We start from the raw sequence: 13,603 nt of genomic DNA, 5'->3' as shown, positions 1-13,603 counted from the left end.
AGTCAATTGTATGAAGCAGCCTGCGTTAAATTGGCGGTGGCAAGGCTTTCGGATTAGCACATATCTAGAAGTATAAAAATAACAAAACAGATAAAAGTATGCAATGAGTATGCCATGCATGCATGATATGCAATTACTAATGATCTATGAATGTATTTAGAGAGCTATCATGGCACCTCTGGCGGGTCGAGATGGAGAATTCCAGCATAGGGGGTGAGCTGGTCACGGTGCTAGATGCAGACCGGTGTTTTCGCACCGCCCCCGAGCGATCCGAAAAGTGTCACTTTTCATTTTTGATGGAAAAGTGATTTTTATTTTGAACAGTGGTGACAAAACATTTTGGATACAATGCCGATGAATCGGTCTTATAAAACATTTTTGAGTCGCCACCCATTTTTTCGGCAATGGGACCGTTTTGAATTTTATTTTATAAAAATGACTCCATTTTAAACCCAATTTTATTTAAGGCCAAATTATTAAAAGACTGGTCAGGCGCATCAATGCGATTCTGGGTAAGGGAATTGGGTACGTTGCCCGTTGGAAGCCGACGGCGGGAAAAACCGGCCTCTTTTAACCTACGATTTCTAATTTATTTTTAGTTAGAAAAGCCAAATTATTTATTTATTTAAACCCAACCCGAATGAATCGAACCGAGTTCTTATATGGAAAATCAATTAATCGTCCCAATTAAACTCAATCATCACAAAAATAACCATTCAAACCATTCAAATTAAAGCAATTAAATCAAGTAAATAAAAGACCCGCTCTTGCCTTATGGTTAAAGGTGGGCCACAAAACGAACCTAAAAATACATTCTACCCAATTCGAAATCAAAACCCAAAAGCCAAAAAAAACCAAAATCATGCATAATTACATTTTTAGTATTCTAAACTTAATCAAATTGTAATCTGCTCATAGTTGGTCGTCTTCGGATTTATTGGAAAAATTGAATTTTATTTTGTACAAAAAATTATTATTTTTTCGAAAGATTAAAATTGTTTCTGGTACCCTGGAACAGTCGCGTCACGCAGCTATTCTTTGGAAGAACAGTTGCGTGACAGACCCGATAGCTGCGTGACGCAGCTGTTCTGGGTTAAGAAACAAAATTTTGGACATGAACAGTTTCGTCACGCAACTGCCAGCTCCGTTAAGGATCTACTGGCTGCGTGACGCAACTACTCTGGTCCGAACTTACTTTTCAAACAGCTTATTTAAATCGTTCTTTTATTTAAACATGCTTTAATAAAATTTAAAAACGACCAAGAGTGAACAAACTACTGTTTAACTAATATTAAACTACTAAATAATAACAAAATAAATGACGATAAATAAAAATACACAAAAGAGTGTAAAGGAATTACTTAATCCTCAGATTGAGGATTCTATTATGGCTTTAACGCCTTAACGAACGATGGTTAAGGCGATCCAGAAGCTTCGGCACCAAGGATTTAAATGTTCGTTCTTTGGTTTCTTAATTTTCTCTCTTTTTTCTAGTTTGATTCACCTAGAATTAATATCTAATGGTAATTCTCCTTCAAATGAACTCAAAAGAGCTTCTGAAGGAGAATGTGGCTGCAGGGCGTGTTTTTTAGGGTTTCAGAATCGTTCCAAAGTTTTCCAAAGTTGTTTTTAACATGAGAAAAAAGATCTATTTATATAAGTAGGTCACAGAGCATAGCTGCATGACGCAGCTATAGCTGTGTGACGCAGCTTACTTGCTGTACCGGAGCTGCATGTCGTTTAATACAAAAATAGCATGTAGTCTAACGTAGCTGCGTGACGTAGCTACGACCCAGTCAAAGACTTAACATCATCTCTCTCTTTTTTTCAATTTAAATCCTTGGATTAAAAGACTTCTAGATAGCATTAACCCGTTCATTTCACATCCTCGTATCATCATTGGATCAGGCAGGGGCATAAAAACACGCGTCAACAATCGGTTATCTTTGACGAGATCGAGGAGTCTAGTAGCAATGACTCGGAGGAGATAGGTTCATATGTGTCTTAAGTTGGCTGCCCCTGGTCATTGCTTTTCTTCTTATTTTGCTTTTTTTTGTATTAGGACCCAGTTGGGGAAATGACATTTTGTAAATAATCGGATATTTTTATTAATATGAATGCAAAAGCCAATTCCTTTACAAGTTTCTGAGCTGTGATGATTTATTTTTGCTCTTTAATTGATTTTTACACTGTTGATCGAGCTTAAAAGTCAAAACATAACAAAACAGTGAAATTTCAGTTGCCTGCTACCTAGTGGCATGCGACACTATGGTTGTGCCTTGCTCCACACGTAGTGGCGTGCGACACTAGAGTTGCAGTGGCAGACAATTGTCAAGCTTGTCCTTTTATGTCTTGCTATAAAAGCTCATAACACCCATACACGCTTCAAAAGCTTATTTCTCTATACCAAACGAAGCTTTAACTTTAAAACTTCCTCAAACTCTTCATTTCTTCACCATTCTTCATGGATCGGTCCTTAGCACTGTATTTGAAGCATTATTTTGCAGTTTCACCCATGAAGACTAGAATGTGCATTTTCCTTTCGAACTCAACAGGTTAAGCTATTTAGAAATATTTGGGTCCAACCCGGACTGCTACAATGGTTGATTGACCATTTCGACCATTCAGACAACTTATTGCATTATTTCTTAGAGGATACCCATGACCGAAGAAATTCCTGTGGTGCCTTGGCTAGACGTTGACCCCGCTTCGATGATTCTACCATTATTCAGTTTCTCGGCTTATGAGATTCCATCTTATGACCTCAGAGCTGATGTCGTGTCTTTGCAACCACTTGTTGACCGTGCATTTGGGATGGACCGTACTAGTCCATACTAGGCTCCACTTGTTTGCTTTTGCATCCTAAGCCGATACTTATTACTCAGTGGTATTGACAGCTATGGCAACCTTAGGTTGGTGCCCATAGTCGAGCAAATGGCTAAGCGACGCATGTTGTTCCTACTTATTCTTACTGAGACATTCACTTGGTTGGGGATCACTCTCGTGACTCTAGCTCGGTACTTGGTCTGATGGGGAGCTCGCTTCTTCTACAGGTAAATGCATTCTCTTTTATATTTTCTTTCGTGGTACATAGAGCGAGGCACAGTTTCCTCTTACACACTTTGCGTGCCCCTGTGTGGACTTACTATGGCGGTGGCTTATTACCCCAGTCGTGTAGCTAGACAGTACGGTCGCCATCAAGCTATCCCTAATTATACTCAGTTTGAGGGTGGACTTATTACCTAACGATTTCTGTCTCGCTTTATTTTCACTTGGCCCAGTCACGTGACTGTATCCATTTTTGATGTAGCCGATACCTCTTCTTTAGAGTTATACTGCTTATGGCTACAGGCTTATTCTAGAGTAGTTGCTGATTCTGAGTTGGCTAATTTATTGATTGCTAGATTTCTGTTGGGACCTGGCATGTAGATGCATCTATCTTGCTTTCTAATGAGATGTACTAGACAATCATTAATAGTGCAATTATATGAATGTATCCACTTATTATGAATGATATGTCTTTTGCTAAAATATCTGATATAATTCTTGTTATTCTATGTCACCAATATAAATTCACATCATTTGCACATTAATGAAAACTGAACATAACAAGCTTTAAAGTTAATACGAACACAAAAGGTGAATTTGGGCTTTGCCATGAACATTTTGATTTATACATAAAATTTCTTTAGTCTATCCAAATTAACTGGTTGTGTAAATTCATTGCCTTCCATGTCTGATAGCTTCACTGCACCTTTTGAAAATATTTTCTTGATCAGAAATGGACCTTCCCAGTTAAGCTTGAACTTCCCCCCCCGGGTCATGAATGTTTGGCCGCATCTATTTCAAGTCCAAGTCTCCTACTTTGAGTAGCTTTGGATGAACTGTCTTATTGAAGTGCTTAACTATTCTCCTTTTATACAGTTGATCCATAAATCGGTCGCTGAGCCTCTTTCCATCCAGGAGTGCTAATTCTTGATAATGATTCTTGGCCCATTAACATTCTAGAATCTTGGATTCCATCATTATGTGCAAAGACTACACTTCCATTTCGTAGACTAAAGAATAAGGAGTTGCCCCATTCGCAAATTTGGGGGTGGTCCCATAGCCCCATAAAGCATACTGTAGCTTAGTTGTCCAATTTTGATGATTTTTTGCCATTTTTCTCAATATTTTCTTGATGTTCTTATTTGCAGCCTCCACTGCCCCATTAGTTTGTGGACGATAAGGTGAAAATTTATGATGCTTAATTCCATACTTCTCTAATAGTGTCTTCACTTCTACTTGGAACTGAACTCCATTATCTATCACTATATGATGGGGGATCCCATATTTGCAGATCAGGTTCTTATCAATGAATTTGGCCATTTGCTTGGTGCCGATGTTCTTAAATGATTCTGCTTCGATCTATCTTGAGAAATAGTCTACTGCCACACTATGAATTAATGTTCATTGGAAGCAGGTGGTGAGATTGCCAATGATATCTATTCCCTAAGCTGCAAATGACCATGGCAAGATAGAAGGATGTTATTCTGAAGGTGGAATGTGACTCATGTCTTCGTGAATTTGGCATTCAAAGCACCTTTTCACAAAAGAAATACAATCATTTTCCATTGTCGACCAAAAGAATCCTTGTCTGAGAATCTTCTTAGCTAGTGATTTTCCACTCATGCGGGTGCCATGAATCCCTGCATGGATCTGTTCCATGATCTCTTCAACTTCTTTCCTCGATACACATCTCAACAATATCCCATCTAACATTTTCCTGTACAACTTACTGCCCAAGCCTGCAAATTGCAATGCCAAATGCTGTATAGCTCTTCTGTCATCTCTAGTTGCTGAGTCAGGATAAACCTTCTTAGTCATCCATTGCAAGACATTATAAAACCATGGCTGATCCTCTTCCTCTATATCCATAATCCTTCCTCCTTCATAACATGGGATACTACCCGAAGACACTACAAACGACTTCTTAGGTATAACTAATATCTCTTCCCAGGCTTATGCTAAATTTGCCAAGGCATCTGAAACTCGGTTGTTTACTCTAATTGTGTGTATGAAGGTTACTCTCTTAAAGTTCTGAATAACAGTATGCAGGTAGTCAATATAGGGCTTCAATCTGTCTTCCTTGACTTCCCAATTTTCATAAGCGTGCTCGATTACCAATTTTGAGTCCTCAACGACTTCAACTTCTTTAGCTTGAACAACAATTAGAGCTTCTAACCTAAATAAGCCGGCTTCATATTCTGCAATATTATTCGTCACTGCAAATCCAACCTCTTTAACATTGGGATAACTTCTCCTTATGAAGATTCTAATAAGATGCCTACTTCGGCCCCTTTTACTATGAGCTGATCAGTCGAAGTAGAGCTTCCATCCTCTATTCTCTATCAAGTTCAAATGTTCATCAGAAAAATCAATTTCCCATTGCTCATTATCTTCTACTGGATGTGCTACTAGAAAATTTGCAATTGCTCGTCCTTTGACGGTTTTCTTAGTAGCATACTCAATATCGAACTCTGATAACAGGATTAACCACCTTGCTAGTTTCCCCACCAATGCTAGTGTTCCATACAGATATTTGATTGGATCTATCCTTAAAATTGCTATAACCTTGTAAGACTGAAAGTCGTATCGAAGCTTTCTAGTTGCCCATACCATTGCTAAACAAGTTCTTTCGATCAAGTTATACTTATGTTCATTTGGAAGAAGCTTCTTGCTTCAGTAGTACACTACCTTCTCAACACCCACTTCATCAGCTTGTGCTAATATGGCTCCAATTCCAGCATCTTCCACTGTCAAGTATAAAATTAGTGGTTTCCCTGGTTTTGGTGGGCATAAAACCGAGGGACTTGACAAATATTCCTTGATCCTATCAAAAGTTATCTGGTAGTGATTGTTCCACTTCACTGGTTGATCTTTCCTTAACAACTTGAAAATCGGATCACATATGATAGACACCTGCTAATATATTGAATCTTTCCCAAAATGCTTCTCACTTGCTTCTCTATCTTAGGCGGCTCCATCTCTTGGATTGCCCTGATTTTGTCTGGATCGATCTCTATTCCTTTTGGTCTCACTATAAATCCTAGCACTTTTCCTTAAGTTACCCCGAATACGCAATTCTTTGGGTTTAGTTGTAGCTTGTATTTGATTACTCTGTCCATACACCACTCTAGAGCCGCTGGGTGCTCCTCTAGCATTTTAATCATGACAATCATAACATCAATGTAAACCTCTAACTCTTTATGATCATGTCATGAAACAGTGTAGTAGCCATCCCTTAATATGTAGCCCCAGCGTTCTTTAAGCCAAATGGCATTACTCGGTATCACAAAGTTCCAATCTTTACAACAAAAGCTTTCTTGGCCTTGTTTAATGGTGTCATGAGAATCTAATTATAACCTGCAAAACCATCCATAATGGAGTAACATCCCATCATCGTTGCGATGTCTATCGGATATCAATGTGAGGAAGGGAAAATCATCTTTCCGTGTTGCTTTATTCAAATCTCTATAATCCATGCACATTCTGACCTGCCCATCCTTCTTGGGAACTGGGACTATATTCACTACCCACTTTGGATAGTGAACCACTTCTAAAAATCTTGCATCTATCTACTTGGTCACATCCTCTTTGATTTTCTCAGCCCATTCTGGTCTCAGTCTTCTCATTTTCTCTTTCACTTGCTTGGCCTTAGGATATAGCGGAATTGTGTGCTTGGCTATAAACCTATCTATCCCAGTCATGTCTTCATAGCTCCATGCGAAAGCCTCTTTCTTGACCATGAGTAGACTTTAAAACTTTATGTTTAATTTTGGTGTTAGGTTCAGCCCAATTAACAAATTTAGTGGGATATTTTTGTGCCAATATTAAATTCAAGCATGCATGATGAGTTAATGTCAAATATAAGCATCAGGGAAAGATATCAAATAAGTAAGCAAAATTGAAGTTCATTTCATTAAAAAGCATAGAGAGTTCATTACACTCAGTATCATTATTAATAGAAATCAATACATCAGAAGGGGATTCAGCTTCCTCGAAGTTTTCCTAAATGTAGGTCCGGATCACTTTGAGCACTTGATTTGTAGGGTCTTCATCCTCTTCTTTGGCAGTTGCCTTCTTATTCTCTTCTTCTTCTTGAGCAGCTCGCTCTTCTTTCTTGTCCTCTTCCTTTGCCAACTTTGGCCCTTCAATCCCTTCTTCCTCTTGTTCTTTCTCTTCTTTCTCTTCCATCTCAAGCTTTGGTCCTTTGGGCTTTACTGCCAGGATTCAATAACATCCACAAAAATCTCTAGGCTTGGTTATGTCTTCCCATTATGCTTAAAAGGGTCTAATAGTAGACATGGAGAGGAATACTCACTCGAACGGACAAAACATCCATCCATGTCTAACTAGCCGAGTGTTTTTGTTGGAGTTCTTCCATATTTGAAACCCAGGCCTAGGTGGTGCCTCTAGTTGTGAATCTTTGGTAATTCAGTGATACCCTGTCGGTCCTTTCCCAATGCTTTCCTTTCTTCAAAGTTCATTTTCTTCAGAATGTTGGAGATAAGGGGCCCCATATCGGTACCTAAGACTGCTATTTGAAAGCCAGCCCATGGGAGGATGACCTATTTGTCAATATTTAGTATGGCTACCCTATTCTCATTAGCAGCTGGAATGGTAATAACCTCACACCATTGAATGAGAACTTAATTTTTTAGTGTAGAGTAGATGGCACACCTCCCAAAGAATGGTACCATAAGCGCCCAAGTAGCAAGGCAAAAGTCGGGGGATGTCGATCACTATAAATTTTGTCTCTTTCTCAATTGGCCCTACCTTTACAACAATCTTGAATATACCCTCCACTTGTCTCTTCGAAGCATCATAAGCCCGGATGACAACATCTGACAGTTCTAAATTTGATACTTCCAATTTGAACTTTGACAGAAGCTTTAATGGACATACATTCAGAGCTGATCCATCATCAATCATGACATTACCTGTCACTCTTCATCTCATTTCATCTTTAACAAATAAGGCTTTGGTGTGATTCCTACCCTGAAGAGGGAGTTTATCATAAGAGAATATAATTATAAGGGGGTTATGCTGGACCAACCCTACAAAATTAGTGGTGGAAATTGATGACGACACCAGGATCTCAACCATGGCCTTAAGCAAAGCCTCTCGGTGCTTTTTAGATCAGACGAGCAAATCCCATAGGCTCACATTGGCATGGGTCCTCTTTAACTGTTTGATTAGTGCATCATCTTTAGTCTTGATTTTGGGCACTACCGACGGGCTTGCTTTCTCATTTTTCACTCTCGGCTTTATCATATCTGGCTGGTAAACTCGATCGCTATGGGTCATATGGTTCACATTTTTGGCTTTTCCTTCCTCCTTGCTACTCCAAACATCCAAAGTAATGGGATTCACTATCAGGTCATCTTCACTTTCGTTTTGGTTCAGCCACTCCTCATCACTATCATTCAGGACGGTGACATTCAGGAAAGCGACATAAATATGCTCTAACAAGAGCTATATTTCCCTTTCTTCTTCCTCCCCCTCAAACTCGGCCATCACCTCCTCAGGAGTCTTTCCAAACTCAACCATATAGAGATTCTTAGGAGGTGGCACATTGCGAAAGTTTGGTAATGGATTGGTTCTTGTGCTCAGCCTAATTTCTCGGGATGATCTGTCACCTTGCCTTCATCAATAAGGTTTTGAATTTCATGTCTCAACTGTAGACATTGGTCGGTGATGTGACCACTGCCTTAGTTAAACTTATTGTGCATTATGGTTAAAGTTCTTCGGCAGAGGTTCGGGAGGTGATCTCGGTGCTAGCAGTTGCAATAAACTCACTGACTTGACTTTCTCAAACATCTTCGATAAAGGAGTTCCAAAATTAGAGAATCCCCTAGGCTGCATACTAGTAGCCCTCAAATCTAGTGTGGCTGTTGTGGTATTCTTGCTCGAACTTGAGGTCTTCCCAGAAGAACTGGAACCTTGGGAACTTGACTTGTTCAAGCTCCTAGAGCTGTTCACATATTTCTTATCTTCTCTCAATTTATCTTCTATAGTGGTACCAGCCTCGTAGACTTACGTGAACTCGGTCAAAGGCATATAATACATTTTCTCTTAGTAAGTTAGTAGGGTGAAGATGTTTGATTTTTCCCAAAAGATTGGATTTGGAAAGAATCGTGTTGAACGAGCTTAATTGATTTTAATCAAAATGGTTTTCTTTTATTAAAACCCATTTAATCCTCGAAAAAAGGTTCTCTTACTTTAGTAAGAGCTTTATTTTGGAGTCGCCACCCTTATTTAGGGAAAGTTCTCGAATTTAGTTGATTCTTTGGAATTGACTAATCTTGTTTTAAACCAGAGACGGGGTCCGGGAGTTAGGTACGAAATGGTAAAGTGTTTGGCACCCATTTCGCCTGGTTAAACCGACCTCCTTATTGTCCAAAGATTCACAATGATTAATAATGAGATTAACTCTTAATTAAGATGTAAAACAGTTTTAACGAGATTTTTGGAAAACATGTCATTCAAGCAAATTATTACAAACATAATAAACATGAAACAAAAAGCATCCACATAGAAAGGAGGGAGGAGAAAGAATTACAAACCATCCTAATTATTACAATCTAGCCTCACCCCTCCAAAATTCCCAAAACCAATTACTATTACATATAAGCAATAATAGGAATCCTTATGGACCCTTTACATTTTGCAATAATACAACACTAAAGTATAATAAGAGTAAAACATCAATAATCAAAACATACACAAAATAAACATTATTTTTTAGAATCATAGAATCATACAACCCAACCAATAATCAATCAGTCATTCACATAATGGAAATATGATGCATGTTCATAATACAAGTATAAAGAATAAAGGAGTTAGCACAATAATGAACCATAGGCGTTGAATTTAAATTACATGAATTAAAGGGCAGAATAACAAAGTGCTTGTAACTTAAAGAAGAATAATTAAAGTGCAAGAATTTAAATGGTTATATGAGATTTAAACTCATGATCTTAATGTTCATCTTTGAAAGATGAGCAAATACATTAATCATTGTTCTCAATCTCATTTTGTTTGTTTATTTGATCCATATATGACCTAATATGCATCACGAACCATTTAAGATCGAAGCTTGGCCACTGGATCTCTGAATTGAGACATTTATTGAGTTTTTTGTACATTCAAAGCCTATGAATTGTAAGGCCTTGCACCACAGGAGACTATGGCGTGCGCCCTATGCTTATGGCGCATGCCACACGTAGTGGTGCAGAGACTTTCCCAAATCGAGAAGGCTTTTGGAGTTTTACAATGTGAAAACAAAGGATCTGGGCACTAGTGGCGTAAGGCACTAGGAAGTGGCCAATGCCACATGTAGTGGTGCACGCCACTACTAATGGCCACATGCCACAGCAGTGCAGAGGGTCTTGATTGGTTGATCCTATTTTTCCCTCACAACCAGACCCAGAAAAGGTATTTTAAACATTAGAGAAGAAAGTGAAAAGATGAGGAAGGAGATTAAAGGTTCTCAAAAACTACCTTTGATGATTTCTCTTGAAGATTGAATGAAAAATGGATGAAGAAATCCAACTCCTTTGTTCTCAATCCAGTACTTTGATTTCCAAGATTAAAGGGGGGGTTTTTGATTGATCAAACAACAAATCTCAACTTGGATCTAAGGTTAACACTAGTTACCTTTGGATTTTTAGGTTGAGTTTTAAAAATACAAGAGTCTCCCCTTAGTTTCCAAAAATCCTCCTCTAAAACTCACCCCAATGCCTATTTATAGACATTTGAGGGTGGGGTCGCTGCATTTAGGGCTGACGTGAAAAAAAAGGCACTGTTGGGCCCCACAACGGGACCAGATTCATTTTTGCCAAATTGGGTCAAGTGGCATGCGAAATGAGACTGTGCACCGGAAAATGTGTCGGGCGGGCCCGACACACTTCTCGGATCTGATTTCATTACGAAATGCCCAGTGACCTAAAAAAATAAAAATGGTTAAACATATAGATAATTTTAGTTGCAGATCATTGGTCCGAGAACTATGGCGATCGAAAATTCCGATCCAATTTTATGTAAAAAAATGGTGTATCGTCATTGAACCTTTTAGGGGCAAAAGTTAAGCGTCTACACAGGGTTCCCTTGATGAAGATTTTGATTTGTTCCTTAGTGATGGGTCGGTTTCTCATTTGTGTGACCTTGACTCTCCTTCTAGCCATATAATCAGTGAAAGATTCATCATTTTTCTGCACTGAAGCTTATAGATCTCTTAGATTGACATTCATCTAGAGGTTGTGCACATATTCTTTCCGAAAGACTGTAGTGAGCTCATTCCAATCCTTTCTTACTTTCTTCTCCAGGATATAGTACCAAGTTTGAGCTGACCTAGTTAGAGACATAGGGAACATTTTCTAAATCTCTTTGACGGCAGACCCGTCAATTCCATCACTGCCTTGTACTGCATCACATGAACCTTTGGATCTCTCATGCTATCATACTTCAAGACCTTGGGCATCTTATAGGTCAGGGGAATAATATTCTTCAACTCATGCTCTTCATCTTCATCGTCATCCATACTGATCTATGACCTTTGACTTTATGAACACATGGAGCTTCTCCAACTTTCTGTCTAGCTTCTTAAATTTCTCAAAGACGACCAGTTCGAACTTGGCCTTTTTGGTAGGCACTTTCTTGGCAAATAATTCCTCATCTTTCCATGTATCATCCACTTGCTCCTTCTTTTCTGACTCGCCTTTGACTTCATCAGCCTCTATCACTACATGATCTTTACCCCTATCAGTCCACAGAAGCTTCTCTAGACTGGCGGCCAATATTTCTCCACTAGTTTTTCGATTTTTGAAATTGAAATGCTACTTTTGCGCATGTTAGCGATAGAAACAGAAATAGAAGCAGAAGTAGTAGTTGGAGCTGAAAAATCGACTTGAACCGGTAAGTTCTCAATTTCAAAATGGAAGCCCAAAGAATTATCGAACGTTGAATCAGGAAGGTCGGAAGGGATTCAAGGTTCTTCAACCCTAACCAGACGACTGTCTGTCCTCAACCAGTTAATCCCTTTTAGAGCTTTCTCTATATGCGGTGCTATCTTGACTGTAGAAATCAGCGGCTAAAAACACAACATGATGCATGTATGCATGAATGCATGAATATGGTATGACATACAATAATGCAATCACACAACATGACATTTGAAATGCAACTAATGTTATATTCCATCATAGCTTGGTCACGATTGTTCGAGACGGAGATTTTGGGAAGGGCCCTTGAGAATTGACAAGATCAAAATGTGCCCTATTTTGTAGCCAAATATTTATGATGACCTTCTGCTTATTTTGTATCCCTTTCTTTTTGCCTCAAGCGTGAAGATACTCGAGCAAGGTTCTTTATTTATATACATTCCAAAAGTTTTGTTTCTCTTTTTCCCTTTTTTTTACACTAATAATATTTGGCACAAAATAGACTAGATTTAATTACTTCTCAAAAGTTGACTTTTTACAATGATAATTCTTTCTTGGTCCTAACTAGGTATTTACAGCTTTGAAACTCATAGCCCTAAGAGGTTTGATAAGGTCTGGCATCCTCTAAGATGAACTACCTAATCTCGACAAGGCAGTTGGCGATATTGCGCATAAGCGTGGAACACGCCTCCATACCTTATAAGAGGGTCATGGCCTCAAGTTGAGCTTGTGTAGACGTCCAATTTTTCCCCTAAAGGCTCAGTGATGATAAACTGTTTTTCACATAAGTTTGGATCGGGATTCCCCATCGCCCCCATTTTAGAACCAATGGTTCGTGGCTAAGAATATATATGTGTTTAATCATTTTTACGTTTTTAGATTACCGGGTGTTTCGCGACGAAATCGGGCTTGAGAAGAACATCAAGCCAGCTGGTGCACTTCTCGGTGCACCGTCTCGTTTTGCATGCCACCCGGTCTGATTTGTTAAAAATGGGCCCGGCCCTATTACGGAGCTCGCTAGTGGCATTTTAGCACATCAGCCCTAAAATAGGGCCACACACTCCCATTTGCCTATAAATACGGCATTGGGGAGTGCGTAAGAGGAGTTTTTTTTTAGAAACTTGGGGAAACTCTTGGTTTTTGAAAACTCAATCTAGAACTCAAAGGAAACAAGTGTTTCTCTTTGCTATAAGTTGAGATCCATTAGAAATCCCAAAAACACATCCATTGAGCCTCAATCTCGCATTATTGGATCAAGAACTTAGCATTTGGGTCTCTTTATCCATTCTTTAACAAAACTTTGAGGAAATCACCAAAAGGTAATACTTGAGAGCCTTTAACTCATTTATTCATCTTTTTTTTTTCTTTTTGGTGTTTTAAGCACCTATTTTAAGTCTGGTTGTGAGGGAAACCCATGATCAATCAAGGAGGGTTCTCTGTGCCTTTGTGGCGCATGGCCTATTGTAGTGGTGCAAGCCGCTACATGTGGGATATGCTATAAGCTTGTAGCTCGCACCACTTTATTCATTATGCCTCTTAACTTAATGTATTATGATTATTTTCGCACTGACCCTTTATTCATTATGAACATGCATCATATAATCATAAAGTGAATG

General features: G+C 38.8%; 1 protein-coding gene across 1 annotated transcript; it reads right to left on the bottom strand.

The window, feature by feature from the left end:
• Positions 1-4,527: 4,527 nt before the first annotated feature.
• LOC149492767 (uncharacterized) lies at positions 4,528-4,917 on the bottom strand. Its single transcript, XM_089715947.1, has one exon. The coding sequence runs from the start codon at positions 4,915-4,917 to the stop codon at positions 4,528-4,530; it is 390 nt and encodes a 129-aa protein (XP_089572073.1).
• Positions 4,918-13,603: the final 8,686 nt, after the last annotated feature.

Source organism: Jatropha curcas, chromosome 11 (assembly GCF_041381405.1).
Source record: "Jatropha curcas cultivar XTBG-Jc1 chromosome 11, XTBG_Jcur_1.0, whole genome shotgun sequence".
NCBI classification, from domain to species: Eukaryota; Viridiplantae; Streptophyta; class Magnoliopsida; order Malpighiales; family Euphorbiaceae; genus Jatropha; species Jatropha curcas.
The sequence above is the reverse complement of the archived record's forward strand: the minus strand, read 5'-3'. Positions and strand labels throughout refer to the sequence as shown.

Coding starts and splice junctions, on each gene's coding strand:
- LOC149492767 (XM_089715947.1), bottom strand. CDS start 4,917: ATGGATATAGAGGAAGAGGATCAGCCATGGTTTTATAATGTCTTGCAA.